This window comes from Leucopleurus acutus (genome assembly GCF_964270905.1).
Source record: "Leucopleurus acutus genome assembly, chromosome: 10".
Taxonomy (NCBI): domain Eukaryota; kingdom Metazoa; phylum Chordata; class Mammalia; order Artiodactyla; family Delphinidae; genus Leucopleurus; species Leucopleurus acutus.
The window spans coordinates 35,133,707-35,148,725 of NC_139153.1; the positions used below are offsets into that span (position 1 = coordinate 35,133,707).

The 15,019-nt window shown below is 42.6% G+C and overlaps 1 protein-coding gene across 1 annotated transcript in view; it reads right to left on the reverse strand.

The window, feature by feature from the left end:
* Window positions 1-15,019, reverse strand: part of CACNA2D3 (calcium voltage-gated channel auxiliary subunit alpha2delta 3) — a gene marked incomplete at both ends in the record, with an annotated part of 784,748 nt that overhangs the window by 624,545 nt on the left and 145,184 nt on the right. The window contains one exon of the mRNA XM_082847776.1: window positions 3,629-3,745. Coding sequence (XP_082703902.1) covers window positions 3,629-3,745 — 117 coding nt within the window. The remainder of the gene's footprint in view (window positions 1-3,628; window positions 3,746-15,019) is intronic.

Genomic DNA, 15,019 nt, shown 5'->3' on the forward strand with positions numbered 1-15,019 from the left:
ACCTCATCTCACTCCAAATGCCACATGGTCTGTGACTGTTGCCAATGGAGACGCACAGTCCACACAGGGACCAGGCTGATCTCAATGATGAAACTGTCTCCAGACAAAACCCTGACTTGATATACAAGCCCTCTTTCCTTTTTAAAGATTGGGAGCAGGAGAGAACCACATATTGCTGGACCAGCTACCCTAAATTTTATGGCATCAAGTGTGCTTACAAAGGGCCTTGTGCTCTATTTTAAAATACATAAAATATGTAATTCTGAGAATCTTGGATAGCTTTACTCTGGGAACATTTCAATTCAAATAGAGCAAAAAAAATTTTTTCCATCTCCAAGGAACCACATCAACCATATCGGTCTTTTTTATTTTCACCTCACTAATTTAAAGCAAAAAGGTTTCAAACTTAGGTTCCCTCTTGTCATCATCCAGGGACTTCCTGAGGCTTCAAGACTCTCTCACTATTACATATTCACAAACTGGGAGGTCCTGTAACCAGCATTAAGAGCAAACATTTACTGAACCTTTACTGTTTGCCAGGCCTGTGCTAAACACTTGACACAGATACACACAGAGACACTATAATCCTACAGCCTGGGTGCCAATGGAACTCCACTGAGCCTGCCCAAGTAACCAGGGCCAAGCCTGTTTGCTCATCTCTAAACCAATGATAGTAACATGTCTCATTCCCAGGGCTGATGCAAGAATGAAATGAGGTGGCATGTGCAAAGTACTTGGCACAGGACCTGGTGCCTAGTGAATTCAATAAACATAGCTAAGGATTAGTAAGTCATCCTAACGTCCTAACGTCTCCAGGGAGCTGAGTGAGGAGAAGAGGTCCAATGGGCTTATTCAGCTTTTCTCACCAGCCTCACACCTTGGGGCAGAACTGAGATTCGGAACAGTTCTCTCTATTCCAGAGCCCATGTCTCACCCACCACGTGGGCCCCTGCCTCTGAGTGCCCAGGTCCAGGGTCTGCTGCTGATTAGAACTCTGCATGACGGTAGCATGATTCACAAGCCCCCATGAATTCCAGACAGCAGGCCTCCTTTTTTGTCAATTGCAGAGACAGAACCTAAGTATATTCATGTCCCTTTCTACTACAAAATTCTGTGATTCACGAAGAAATCCAATTTGGGATAATAATGGCATTTCCTTCTCTCAATTGACAATGTTGTTACTAGTATTTAAAACAAAACAAAACATTTGTATTCATTTTTTGAGGATTCAGGAAAATGTGCATTCACACACCACTCCTGCTGAAGGACTGCGGATTGGCATGACCTTATTTGGACAGAAATATTTTCATATGCATAAAGAGACTTAAAGATGGGTTCAGAGCCTCAGAACTGTCTCTGTGTTTGGGAATTCATCTTAAGGAAATCAGCATACACTGAAGGATGCGATGCTGAGGGCATGGAAGTGATGAAGGAAGTGGACTCTGGGGTCCCTGTGCCTGAGGTCCATCCCCCACTCCCCAGGTAACCTCACGGAAGTGACTTAACTTCTGCTCTGAGTCTCCTCTTTTGTAAAATGAGGATAATAATAGTAACTTCCATCACAGGGCCGTTATCAGGATAAGGCCTATATATACTTCATGTATATGAAGTCCTTAGAGAAGCACCCAACACGTAGTGGGTGCTGTCTACTGATCTGCTGTTAACATACAAGAAGATTTACTTCAGCATTATTTATATCAAAGCTTACAAACAACTTAAATATCCAGATACAGAGGAATGTCAAATCAATTATGACACACGCACCCATAGACTGGAATGTTATGTAGCCATTTAAGAAAATCTCCAAACACAGTGACACAAGAAAATGCTCACACTATAATGGGATAAAGAAGTGAAAACAGCTGGATACAACAAAAGCAAACAGGCAATACTATTGCTAATTTGATAAAAGAAAAACACATACAAGGACATGCACAGAAGTGTAAAGAAAAAAGACTAGAAGGAAGAAAACAAGCGTTGGTTTCCTGCTGGGTGGTGGGACTTTTAGGTGATTTTTTTCTCTGTTTGATACTTTTCAGTATATTGTAAAACTTCCAACAAAGGTGGTGTTCATTTTATAAACAGAAAATAGTAATTGTGTGGGGTTTTTCTTAAATTTTTATCTCAGGGTTCTCTGACTGTTAGATTCAAATGCCTACCATGCTGCCCTGTCTGTGAAGAATACCACTTGCTTCAAGGGAGTGATATAGAGACACACCAGAGGCCACGATGCAGCTCCCAGGAATGGCTGTCAGTGCAGTATTTCTGTGGCAGATAAGAGCACTTTTTTTCTTTTAAGGCACTTCAGAGTTTCCACCAAGAAGTTTCATATTATTTAAATTAATAATCACAGTAACAGCAGAAGTTACTATTCACTGAGCACTGCTCACGTGCCAGGTTCTGTGCTAAATGGCTCAAAACCACAACTGTGTTTGATCTTCACACTCCCTGTGAGAGTTTTCCCCACTTTAAAGATGAGGAAATCGAGGCTCATGAAGGCTGTTTTACAGAAGGTTGAAGTTTAGTAAGTGACAAAGGCAGATACTAAACCCAGGTTCAAGCTCATGCTCTTACCTAAACTACAGCCCCTCCTTCCCTAAATCAAAACAGTAGAAAAATGTTTTAGAAACAAGAAAATGTGTGGGATTATAAGGTCTAAAGCAGAAATATCTTGCGGAAATTTGGTTTGGCCAATTAAGGATGAGAAAAACTAAAATAGGAAATGGACTTTTATAATAAAATCATTCTGGAAATAATAAAACTGAAAGGTAAGTAAACTATACTTTAGAAATAAAGAACTCTTCAGATTGCAATTCTTTCCCATAATCCTGTGCCAATATGGTATTAACACAGGATATTGCAACATTCACATGTCCTAAATCAAGAATTCAGATGCCCTGTTTTGTCAGCAACAAGGAATAAAGTTGGAGGCCATCTTGGAAATCCAAAACGATGCACATGTGCACTGCAGTTCCGTTCTTCCTGCTACTATAAAATTTCACGAGTAATGGCCTATATGGGTAAAGAATCTAAACAAGAGTTGTGGATATATGTATATGTATAACTTATTCACTCTGCTGTACACCTGAAACTAAAACAACATTATAAATCAACTATACTCCAAAAAAAATTTTTTTTTAAATTTTCAGGGAGCTCTTGCCAGTCCAGATAAACATTATAAGTACAGTAATATTCCAATAGAGGTAAAAAGAACTTCCAACTTCATCTAGACTCATTTACCCCATAGAAATTTTCAATTCCATATTTTGGCAAACATTGCTTAAATTTTTTTACAATTGCTTAGTTCAACCACAACGTACCCTTGAACGTACTTTGGCAATTAATGAATGCATTACACAGCCAGAGGCCATCCTCTGTGGATGTGCAATTAGGGACACCTCCACTGAAGGTATACAATCATAAGACGAAAACTGGCACCTAAATCCTACGTGAAGAAAGGGTAATTGTGCCCCTAGTAACTGCTTATCCTAGTTAACCAGACTTAAGAAAGTGTGTACATCATGGCTGAGTCAACTTTGATCTCTGAGAGTTGGGTTCATCAATGCCAGTTGCCTGCAGCTGCCTTTGTGTCTTCGGGCAGTACAGAGCAGAAACCAGAGGCACTTACCCGCACTGCTTCAGACTTCTTGTGAAACATCTCTTCCATGTTCTTTGCCAGCTTTTTCACCAGTTGGAGACCATCAATTTCTTCTATGGTAACGTCTTTCTCATACTCTTTGTATTTCTGGAAGGAGGGAGGACAACATTAACATGGCACACGATACCATAAAACATCATGCCTACAATGTCAGAGCACATTTACCTAAAAGGAATAAGTAAAAATAAAGTTATAATATGGCTGTCTCTGCTGGATTTGGGGAGATTGGACTGTATTTCAAAATTATTAAACCAACTAGAGAGAAATGTGAAAACTGGTTCTGGTTCTCTTGAAGCTTAGCTAGCACCCAGGAAAAAAATAAACCCTAAAGCAATTAAAGCACAGCATCTGGGCTTCCGTGGTGGCGCAGTGGTTGAGAGTCCACCTGCCGATGCAGGGGACATGGGTTCGTGCACCCAGTCCGGGAAGATCCCACATGCCGCGGAGCGGCTGGGCCCGTGAGCCACGGCCGCTGAGCCTGTGCATCCGGAGCCTGTGCTCTGCAACAGGAGAGGCCACAACAGTGAGAGGCCCGCGTACCGCAAAAAAAAAAAAAAAAAAAAAAAAAAGCACAGCATCTTATAGACATTTTATAATGTTAAAGTCCTTGCTGTCTATTTTAGTAATTCAATTCAATTCATTTCAATTACTGAGGACTTCCTATATATCCTCAAGGAACTCACAAAAAGAAGCATGTACACTAAGTACAAACAACATTAAAACAGCAACATTTCTTATATAAAAATAACCATTATATAAGATTTCATAATTTGTTAGTCTCCATAAGTGATTAATCTGACCCACAGTACACTCCAATTCTCAAAGACAACTTTTCATTTAAAACCTATCACATACCCTGGTAATTTATCTGTCTAAATCGGCAGTTCTCAAAGTGGCCCAAGAACCTCTGCAGGGTCCCTGAGACCCTTTCAAGGGTCCATGAAGTCCTCCTTTTTTCCAACAGCTTATATATATGAAGGCATGTCTTCTTACTTGATTTTAACAAGTCACAACAGATTGACCACAAAAAAAGGTATGAGAATCTACCTGTCTTCTCTTAAATCAACCCTTGAAAAGATTTGCAAAAAAGAAAAAAAAAGCCACTCCTCTAATTTGTTTTTTAAAATATAGTTATTTTTAATAAAATATGTTATGTACAATGTTAACATGCAATGAGTTTTTATGTTTTGAATTTGTTAATTTTTAAATTAATGAATTCTTGGTTTTAATTTCAAATGTGGCAAATATTTATACATACAACTCACATAAGATCTTGGGAGTCCTCAATATTGTGTAAGTGTATGAAGGAATCCTAAAGCCAAAGCGCTTGATATAACTAAACATTTAATTTTGTTCCTACTGGAAAGAAATATTGCTTATTAATTTAAAAAAGTTCCAAATGGAGCTCAAAATACTTTTAATGTTAAGAGGAATCCTTTACATTTATGTAGCTATGAAAAAGTCTGGAGAACTAAAAATATTGGGGGCCTTATATTTACCCTCATTTGGAGGGAAAACCTGAATCGGTTACTAACACCTTACCCCAAGCTCCTACTTGGGAAAAGCAAAAGGCTCCACATGTTATCTGGGCTCTAGAGGCCTTGAGAGCAATTTCTGGAATGGAAGATATAACAACTTTTTAATGGCAGTTGTTTTTAATATAACAACTTTTTAAATTTTTAACATATAAATTTATATTTTCTCCCCATTTCCTCTACTTCTCCTTCAAATATATAAACCAGGAGGAGGCTCAGTCTTTCCTTGCCCCAAGGAAGGGAATGTGTGAGTCTGTGTGTGCGCGCACACGCATGTGTGTGTGACATAAAACGATTCCCTTCTTAGCTTAGATTTCCAAGTCCTTTGAGGCAATAACACTGGGTGTCCTAAAAGGACAAGATTAGAGTTTAAGGACAGAGGGAGTGACTCTAAGGAAACAAATGTAGAGAGAGGATTCTTTCAACCCCTAAGACTAAAATGAAATCCCTAGAGCCCGGAGGCATCTGGCCACAGAGAGCTCCCAGTGCCCATTGGGCACTGGCAGAGCAGGACAGGAGGTCAGAAAAGCAGGAAGAGACCCTTGGACTGGGCACTGGGGCCTCAAACCTGGATGTCAGGTGCAGGGCTTGGAGTTTCTCAGAATTAAAGTGATCCTGAAGAAATTTTTAAAAGTGCTATCCTGGAGCACCTGAGTCTGGACCAAAACAGACATCTGTTACATGGTTTAAAAGATGCTCAGAGAGGCTCTGCATGGTCCTATAATTGACCATGAGGGGGGTTTTTTGTTTTTTTGTTTGTTTTTTTTTGCGGTATGCGGGCCTCTCACTGTTGTGGCCTCTCCCACTGCGGAGCACAGGCTCCGGACGCGCAGGCTCAGCGGCCGTGGCTCACGGGCCCAGCCGCTCCGCGGCATGTGGGATCTTCCCGGACCGGGGCACGAACCCGCTTCCCCTGCACTGGCAGGCGGACTCTCAACCACTGTGGCACCAGGGAAGCCCTGCACCATGAGTTTTAAGTGACATGCTTCTTCTCCCTGCTCCCTGAAAATGTCCATAAAAATCTTATGTGTTTATGTTGAGAGTCTTTCTCTTTCTTCTTCTAGCCTTCCCCTCCTCTTTGACAAGGTTGTCCTGGTTCCTCAAGGTGAGGAGGCTGCACCCTCCCTCCAAGCTCCCAGAGCATTCTGTGCTCATATCTCCTGGCATCACAGCTTGCATGGTCCAGGGGCTGAGGTCCTCATGGTCACCCGCCAGCCCACAGCAGACACTCACAGAACTTCTCTGGATGAAGCTTGTTGCAGAACAACTGCAATGCTACAGTACAAGGAAGATGCAAGTAAGGATGCAGCTGCACTGTCTGATGGTCCTGTAAGCGCGACCTCCCCACTCCTTGGGAGGTTGATGGGCTTGGCACAGGATGTGGGACTCCAGCCAGCCCAAGCCTGGCTCAGGCTAACAGTGTCCTCTGGTGTATGAATAAAACTTCAATAACAGTCACTGGAAACTTTCCCTAAGTTCAAATGCAAGCCAATGATCTCTTTGGAGCCAAAAATTCTGGGGGTTCTCTGCTGCCTGCCAGATGTGCTCCAAAAGCCAAGAACCAAGGCCAGCTTATACGCAAGGTTGATTCACTACCAAAAATACAAAGTTCAAGAAGTAAGTAAAACAAAACAAAGCTAATGTTAGTCTAATATTTACAGTCAGTGAAATAAATCTCTGTCTTAAGTAATTCTGAAACTAAAGGTGATCTAGAGGCTTAAGATAAAGAAAAAGAAAATGTATGTCACAATTAGCCTTTACCTAAATCTTTTGATCTTTATATTGGTCCTCATTATTCTGGTCATATCTATTATTTACATGTTTTTTTCTCCCAGTAGACTTCTAGAAGGGAATCAATTTATTCAACTCTGACTATCCACTGACTTCTCAATGAGACCTTCCCGCATCCTCTTTTCTTCCGAGTCTGCTCTGTGAAAAGGAGCCGCCGATTTTATGGAGGGCTGTGCGTCTCCCAGGCCTCCTTGTGCCTGGTGACCGAGCTAAGTAAGCTCAACACGAAGCTCTGTGCCAAGCCAAGGATTCTAGATCTGGGACAAACTCAGCAGTTCACTGGTTCTATTCCTCTTCCAGCCTCAGCCCTCTCCCTTTAGGACATGTGACAATGGGTCCTCTTTGCCAATGAGCCAAGCCTCATACTACTTTCTCACCACCCTGGGGAAGTTATCCCATAAGAAAAAAACACTCTGCTTTTCAAGATGTGTTAATGGCTGTTGGAATTGGGTCAGAACGACATAATGTCTTACTCTTACCAGGAAACATTACTCTTTGCTAGAATCAAAGGATTTTGAAGAACAGAGAGAGTAACCAAGTTATAGTCATTAATCAATTGCAAACCCTTAGCGGCTTAGAATGGTGATATACACCAAAAGCATCAAAAACGTACCTACTGTAGGAAACCAAGCAATATGACCTCTAGCAACTGGATAGAGTAAGCTACAACGGTACAACAAGTTCTACACAGCCATCCCAAACTGTGCAAAAGAATGTAGGAAACTAGCATACAGAATGTTGCAATAGGTTACAGACAGTAATGGGTGATTAGTAATTTGTTTTAAATTACTAATCTGCCTACACGTACACACACACACACACACACAAACATACACACAAACACACTGTGAGGACGGATGCCAAATGCTCACAGCTGGCTGTGCTACTGCAAATGATTTTTCTTCTTTCTGCTTACCTGTATTTTCTAATTTTTATAATGAACATACTTTTTTTTGGAAATTAGAAAATATAAGAGGTGTAGTTATATGAAGAATAGAATATGGGCACTTAATAACAAAGTTCTGTTGGGGAAATGTGGCCCAATTAGAATCTGTGTAGTTAAGCAGGATGTCTTCATTAGCAGAGCCTAAGGAAGTCAGCAAAATTAGTCCTCCGTGTGTCAAAGGCCCAGCACGGCGCCAGAAGCTTTTCACATATTAATTTGTTGAATCCTCACAGCTACCCCGGGGGGCACGTGTCATCCCCATGTTGCAGATAGGGAACTGAGGCACAGAGAGGTTTAGTCAGTTGTTTAAAGTCAAATGGTTAGAGAGTGAGTTTTAAACCTAGCGAGGTCCGACTTTGAATTGCTTGGTCTTTTGAACTTAGGGGGTAGGGAGTGAAGGACTGATAGTCTAAATATTTGTGAACTTGTTTCAGAGGGCCCATTTCACTGCCATCACAAGGCCTATTTCATTGATCTTGTAGCCAACAGTGGCTTGGACTCACCAAGAGCGAGTCAAATACCTAAAACAAGAGACATTGTCAGTTAACAAGGGCGGTTAACATTGTCAGTTAACAAGGGCAGCTGCTTACGAGGCTGCTCCAAGTGAGCAAAAGCCATGCGGCAGGGCACAATGGATGTCACAGGTGGGGACGCTATCCCTCCACTGGGCCTCTGAGGGTGCAAGCTTGGAGCCTGACCCCAGAGGAGCAGACGCAGCTCTTGACCCTTGAAAGCGGCCCAGGGGACTTAATTATATATTAATACCGTGGCTGTGTTTGGGCTACAAATCATCTGTTCTCCAAGGTACCAAGAACGACCTGGAGGCAAAATACCCCAAATTCCTCCTCCTCTGGGGTTTGCCTCCGCACACAGCTATGACAACAGTGAAGCTTTATTTTCTACAGCCTCAAGGACTGCTCTGGCAATTACTTTGTTTTGTGTAAAAACAGTAAAAAAATAAAATAAAATAAAATAAAAAATAAAACAGGCATCCTTCAACTGGGATAAGTATTCAGAAAGTATCAGCGGGTTTCTGCCAACACACAAAATGAAGGTAGTGGGGAAGACCAACATGGAAGAGACACTATGCCACCTGACTAAAGATTCAGACGGGTCTGGATTTGACCTCTGTCTCCAACACTCCATTTATTTGTTCCACAAATGTCTATTTCGTGTCTATGGTATGCCAGGCAGGGGACGAGGCACCAAGCACAACATGATAAGTAATGCAAAGTGGAAGAAAGCTCATGGTCTAATGATCTGATGAGTAAACTGGCAAAGAAGATACAACATCGTGGTAAGTACCCTGATGGGGTGGTCAAGGCAGTCACTCAATCTTGCTGGAACCCTACAGGATGATTAGGCTGGGAAGAGGGGAGATGCAACAGGGGATGAGCAGAGGGAGCAGTAGGTATGGAGTTCAGGGCAAGAGGCTGCCTGGAGCTCAGGGAACTACTCCTGTTCCACTTCACTGGTGCATGGATGGCCAGGACGAGGGACTCTGGTGAGGGCCAGGCCATCAAGGGTAGTGTGCTAGGATGAAGAGTTTGGACTTTATCCTGACTTGGGTAGGAGGCTGAGGGTGTGGAGACAGACAACAACCAGAGTCACTGAAGGATTTAAGAGGAGGAAGGACCCAGTGACCGGATTTGTGGTTTTGAAAAATCTCAGTGTGCAGAGTGGGAAGGAGGGACATAAAACTGGATGGAGACAAGGAATTGGGAGGCTGGGGTAGCCAGGACTTGGGAGACAGCACTGGAAAAAAGTTAGAAGAGTCAGAGAATGAGAGGTGGGCTCCCTGGGAGACATCAACAGGTCTGATGGTCAGACACGGCAGCTGTTTGGGCTGGTTGGCCATGCCACTTTAAGGAAATTGCTTAACCTCCTGGGTCTCAGTGTCCTCGATCAGAATACCAGAGATAATGATGCCCATCTTCCAGGGCTGCTCTGGAGGGTTACTGGGAGGACGTCTCTGAAAGCTCCCAGCATAGTGCCCGCACAAAACGGGCCACTCTAAATCTTCGTGCTCCCCTGTTTTTCCCTCTTGGAATTTCTGCTACAGAGGATTCTAGTCCATTCTGTATTTTCATACCAATGCCTTCCTGAACCGAAGCTTTTAATGGAGCAGACAAATTCCAACAAGGTGGTTGATGATGCTGCTGTTCTTCACTCTGCCACCCCCGTACATCCTCTGGGCCTCCCCCTGGACTGGGGCAGTAGCTAGTGACACCTGAGTAACACAGCCTGTGGCTTTAGCCAAGACCAGGGTCGAGGCAGAACACAGCCCTTCACAAGAGCACCTCTCAGCATTCATGACACAGAAGGAAGGCAGCCTTAGAAACTTTTTATTCCCTCTGTCACAGGGGAACATCAGAAGCTTCCATTCCTTCTGTTAGCAGAATCAGCATTTGGCAAGAAATCTTGTGATAAGCCAAGAACATTTATCATTTGAGAAGGGAGACAGAGAAATGCATTATTTCTGTAGCATCTATTTTGCCAGATCATTTCACACAAACACCAGGAAGAGAAAAGCACTACTTCACTGTCAGAACACTTAATGTTGTTCATACCTTTGGGTCATTTTTTTCCTACGGGCTAACTGCATATCTAGAAGTCAGTCACCTGGAACAGTCCCCAGAGAGGGGGCTCCAGTCAGGAGGCTTCTGATCAATCACAATTAATTAGTACAGAAGCCCAACACAGAAGAGGTGCTCTGAGTGTGCTCGGCACCAGCAAAAAATACCCTCTTGCAGAGGATGGATGCAGGAGTACCATTAGCCAAAGAGCTGGAACATCTGAACATGGTCTCTTGGCCAAATTTTCTCATCACAAACTGAAACTACATCTCTAGAGTCAGTATAATTAAATCACTCGATGAGGATTGACAGAAGGTCCAGGGGAGGAGATGATAAAGCAAAGACCTGCTTGTCCCCAAGTGAGAATCTGGAGAGCTTGCCTCAAAGCCCACGACTTGAGAGAAACTGGCCTGCTTCCCCATCCCACCCCTAAGCCTCCAACACTTCCCTTAAAAGCCCCTGACCCCGTTTCCCAGTAAACCCTATTACTAGGAAAGCAACCCATACAGGCTAAGCCCAGAACCCTTAAAGGTGGCTTGTTACATAAAAGTGGAAGATGCCTCATGTTCCTACCTTAAGATTCAATTTTTGGTCTTATTCTCATTCCTTCAAGTTCTGAAATAGCCACAGTACCAGAGGTAAAATCATTAAACCAACTACTGAAGTAAGGATCACACCAAAACAAAAAAGGAACCTAAACTGAAATCACTGCTATTTTCATTCATTTAACAAGTATTTACAAACTGCCTACCATGTGTAGGTAGGTGGGGGGAACAATGACAAATATACATGTTCCCTTGGGATATAAGGAGGCTAATTTTTTGGTTCTTTTTATTAAAAATAAATAAGTTGGAGCAGAGCCACACGGGTTATTTCAATTGAAACCTGAGCCCTGATATCCCACACAGCCGTTCTGTGTGTGTCTCCTCCCAGGGTCACACCTGTCTGCAGTGCAGGTATGTCACTTCTGCCAGATGTGGGAGAGTGTTGTGTGTCTTCTACTAAGTGCAGAACAGTCTATAAAGCACAGACATATATTTCTCCCTGAGTAGGGAGGGGTGAGTAGCAGGATATTTGGGCAACCCAAACTGATTTGTAAACAATGAAAAATTGGCCAGGAACAAGAATGACAGGATGGTCAGCAGGTAGGAAGAGGGTCCCAGGGAGGAATGTAAAACAATGAATTAGCCAGGGGTTGTAGAAAAGGAGATGACTGTATAGCATATATAATTCCCTGCCTCCTGGGAGATGAAATTTACAAAGTACCCTATCAGTGTAATGAGACAGTCATGAGCCATCACAAGGTGGTTGGTCAACAGAGGCAGGACATCTATGGCCAAGGCTTGATGAACAGTGGGAACAGGGTGAGGTGGGGGAGGTGGGGGACGGGGGAGAGTGGGAAGGGTAGTCTCTTTAGATTGCATGTAAGCTCATCATATGTCCCTCCAGTGGCGAGAAAGTGATGCAGTTCCTGTTCTGTCTCCTCTGTCTTATTTGTAGCAAAGGGGACTGACAATGATCAGATGGGTGGGAAAGCATCTGCATGGATTTTGCTGGCATGCTATTGATTTGCAGCCTGGTGGCAGCATCCTGCTTGGCTTAGAATCACTGGCCAGGATTCAAGTCTGAGGAAAATCAACAATGTGCATCCCACTTGCTAGGCCATTTGGTGTGGTGCTAAGACCAAGGACTCTCCATTCAGATGTACTAAATTCAAGTCCTAGCAATGTGACAAGTTGCTCAATCTCCATCGGCCTCCTTTCCTTCAATAGTAGAGTGGGTTATACCAGACCTCCTACTGTTCCCAGGATGATCAAATGAGGTCGAGTGTGTAAAGTCCCTGGCAGCACGCTGGACACAGAGTAAAGCACTCAAAAAATGTTGACGATGATGGCAGAAGTGGTAACACATGCCAACATTTGTTCTGTAAGTTCTGAAAAAGGAAATTCTCTTGCCTCAACAAGAAAAAGCTCTCAGCCAAGGTCATAACCTAACAGATGAACTACCTCTGAATGTTGCTGTGGGCAATGGCATTTTTCAAATATATTCCCAAGGCACTGAGGGGGTCTTCAACAGTAACTCTGTGGGGATGGCTCCCTTCTGGCAGAAACTGGATGCTAGAAGTCTGTATGTGTATAAGGGTGGATGACAGTTTTCAGATATGTTACTAAAGATGTTGCAATAAAAACTAATCATCTACAATTTCTGGATTCTCTCCTTATAGGCAGTGTCATTTTTTTATTATGACATAAATGTACTTAGTATTCCTCTCCAATCAATTATCGCATGTGGAAGTGTCACTTCAAAATACAACACTCCAAAGCAATTATGTTTCCAAGTAAATATATTTCTAAATCCTTTAAGCTGATGTTAGAAACACTTCTTCTTAACCATAACAACAACAAACCTAGCTGAATTCATGGAACTCTAGGTCACAGAAGAATATTTTTCTATTCGAAAATGGAAAATGCCATTTTGTACAAATCATTCTGTTTCACAGAGATATTCCAATCAAGTGCCTCCAGGGTCAAAACAAAACCCCACCCATTATTAATGCAGTGCTCTTCCAGATCTAGTTAAGTCTAAGGAACATCCTTGAAGAATGCAGTTTTTCTCTGTCAAAGCCATCAGAACAAGAGATAATTTGCATAAGAATTAGAGACCCTGTTTAGGAATGACAGAAGAGAGAGGAGGACAGGGCACTAAATTACAACCAAAGAATAAGCAGAGAGGAGGCAGGGAGCAGCTGGACTCTGACTTCTGCAGGGCTGCGGCAAATGTGGACCACTTGAGGAATCTGGAATATCACCTACAGGCAGTTCTTGTTCTGTGGGGTGAGAAGCATGGGAATGAACCACCATTGAAGACAGTAGTTTTCCTCAGCATGTTTTTTAAGAACTTCCACCTTGAGTGGGGTGGTGGGGGTGGGGTGGGGAGAGTTGTCAGGGGAAGGAGTGGTGTGGTCTAAATTACTTCTTAAGGTGCTTTTTGATACTCACCTCAAGAAAGCATTATCACAAGAAGTATCGGGGTCCCCAGCCCCAGTGCCCCTGGAGCCTTTGTTCCCAGCGAGCTATGTGGAAGGCCCTACTAAATCAAGAGTTCCAGAGAGACTGCTCTTCAGAGCAGTGGTGGTCTCTGACAGATTTCTACTACTTTCAGATTGTCAGGTCCTGAATTAAAAGATGGATATCTCTCCTCTCCCTGTTTTACAGTCTATACTCTTTTTGTTTTTTAAGTCCAAATAAGTCTCATAAGCTTTTACTGTTTCACATAGTCAACTGGACAAATGCACTGATAAATTTTAACTCTGTGGTGATAAAACTGAGTGTGAATGCTGCATTAGATTCCTGTTTTATACAAGGGAAATTAAGTCAGAGGCAAGCTACTAAACCTGCTGTTGATACAACCATCTTTGCCCTAGCATGGCAGTGTAACATACTGCTTCAAAATTGGGAAATTCATCTGTCTACTGAACAAAATCAAATGGTCTCAATACTTATTAAAAAAAACCTCCAGTTCCTGGATATTTTCTGGATTACTGCATGGGGATCTGAGGTTCTGAAATATGAATATTTATGCTGTACATACATCCTCACAACACGAAAAGCCAAAATAATTATTACTGGACCATGTGTGTTAGAGAAGACAAATCTCATTGTATGCATTTATGAGTGTGTTTTACGTATGCCAACAAATTTAACTACAGCCAAACTGCAAATAATAAGCCATTACTTTACAAAGCCTGGACTATTTGTATAGATTATTTCTTGCGGCTTACTTTTTTCAAACACATTTTTCTGATGTTCCAATTTAAAATAATTCATTCTTCCTACTCCCCAAGGATCAGCGGGAACAATAACAACAACAATAATCATTTATTATTAATAATAGCAACCAGCATTTATTACTTACTTTGGGTCACGTAGATATTGTTTCCCCCCATTTTACACGTTAGGGAACTGAGGCACAGAGAAATAAGATAACTTACTTAGCTAAGGTTGGACCACTAGTAAGTGGTTGTATTAATTCAAGAGACACTAGCTACTATAATAAAAAATATCCCAAAACCTCAATGGCTTAACACAATAGAGGTTTACTTCTTGTTCATGTAACCCTCCCATGAGGGGGTTCTTTGTTGCCAGTCTTTCACATAGTGATTCAGGGACCCAGGATCCCTCCACCAGGCACTAGACTCTTTTGCATTCAGCCAGGAGATGCAGGGGGAAGGGATGGAGAAGATACACTTCCTTCTTGAACTCCTTAGCCTGGAAGTGACATGCATCAGCTCTGTTCACATTCCACTGGTAGTAACCAGCCACCCAGCCCAACCCAAAGTAAGAGGGCCCTGGAAATAGAACAGGTGGCTGGGGAGCCATTTCCAGGCTCTAAGTCAACACTGTGGAAATGGGAACTTAAATCATCAGGGGTGTGTTAGCTGTCTGGATTTGAATCCAGGCAGCATGGCCCCAGAGTCCATGCCTGTAACCACCACACTTTAAACACTTGATAT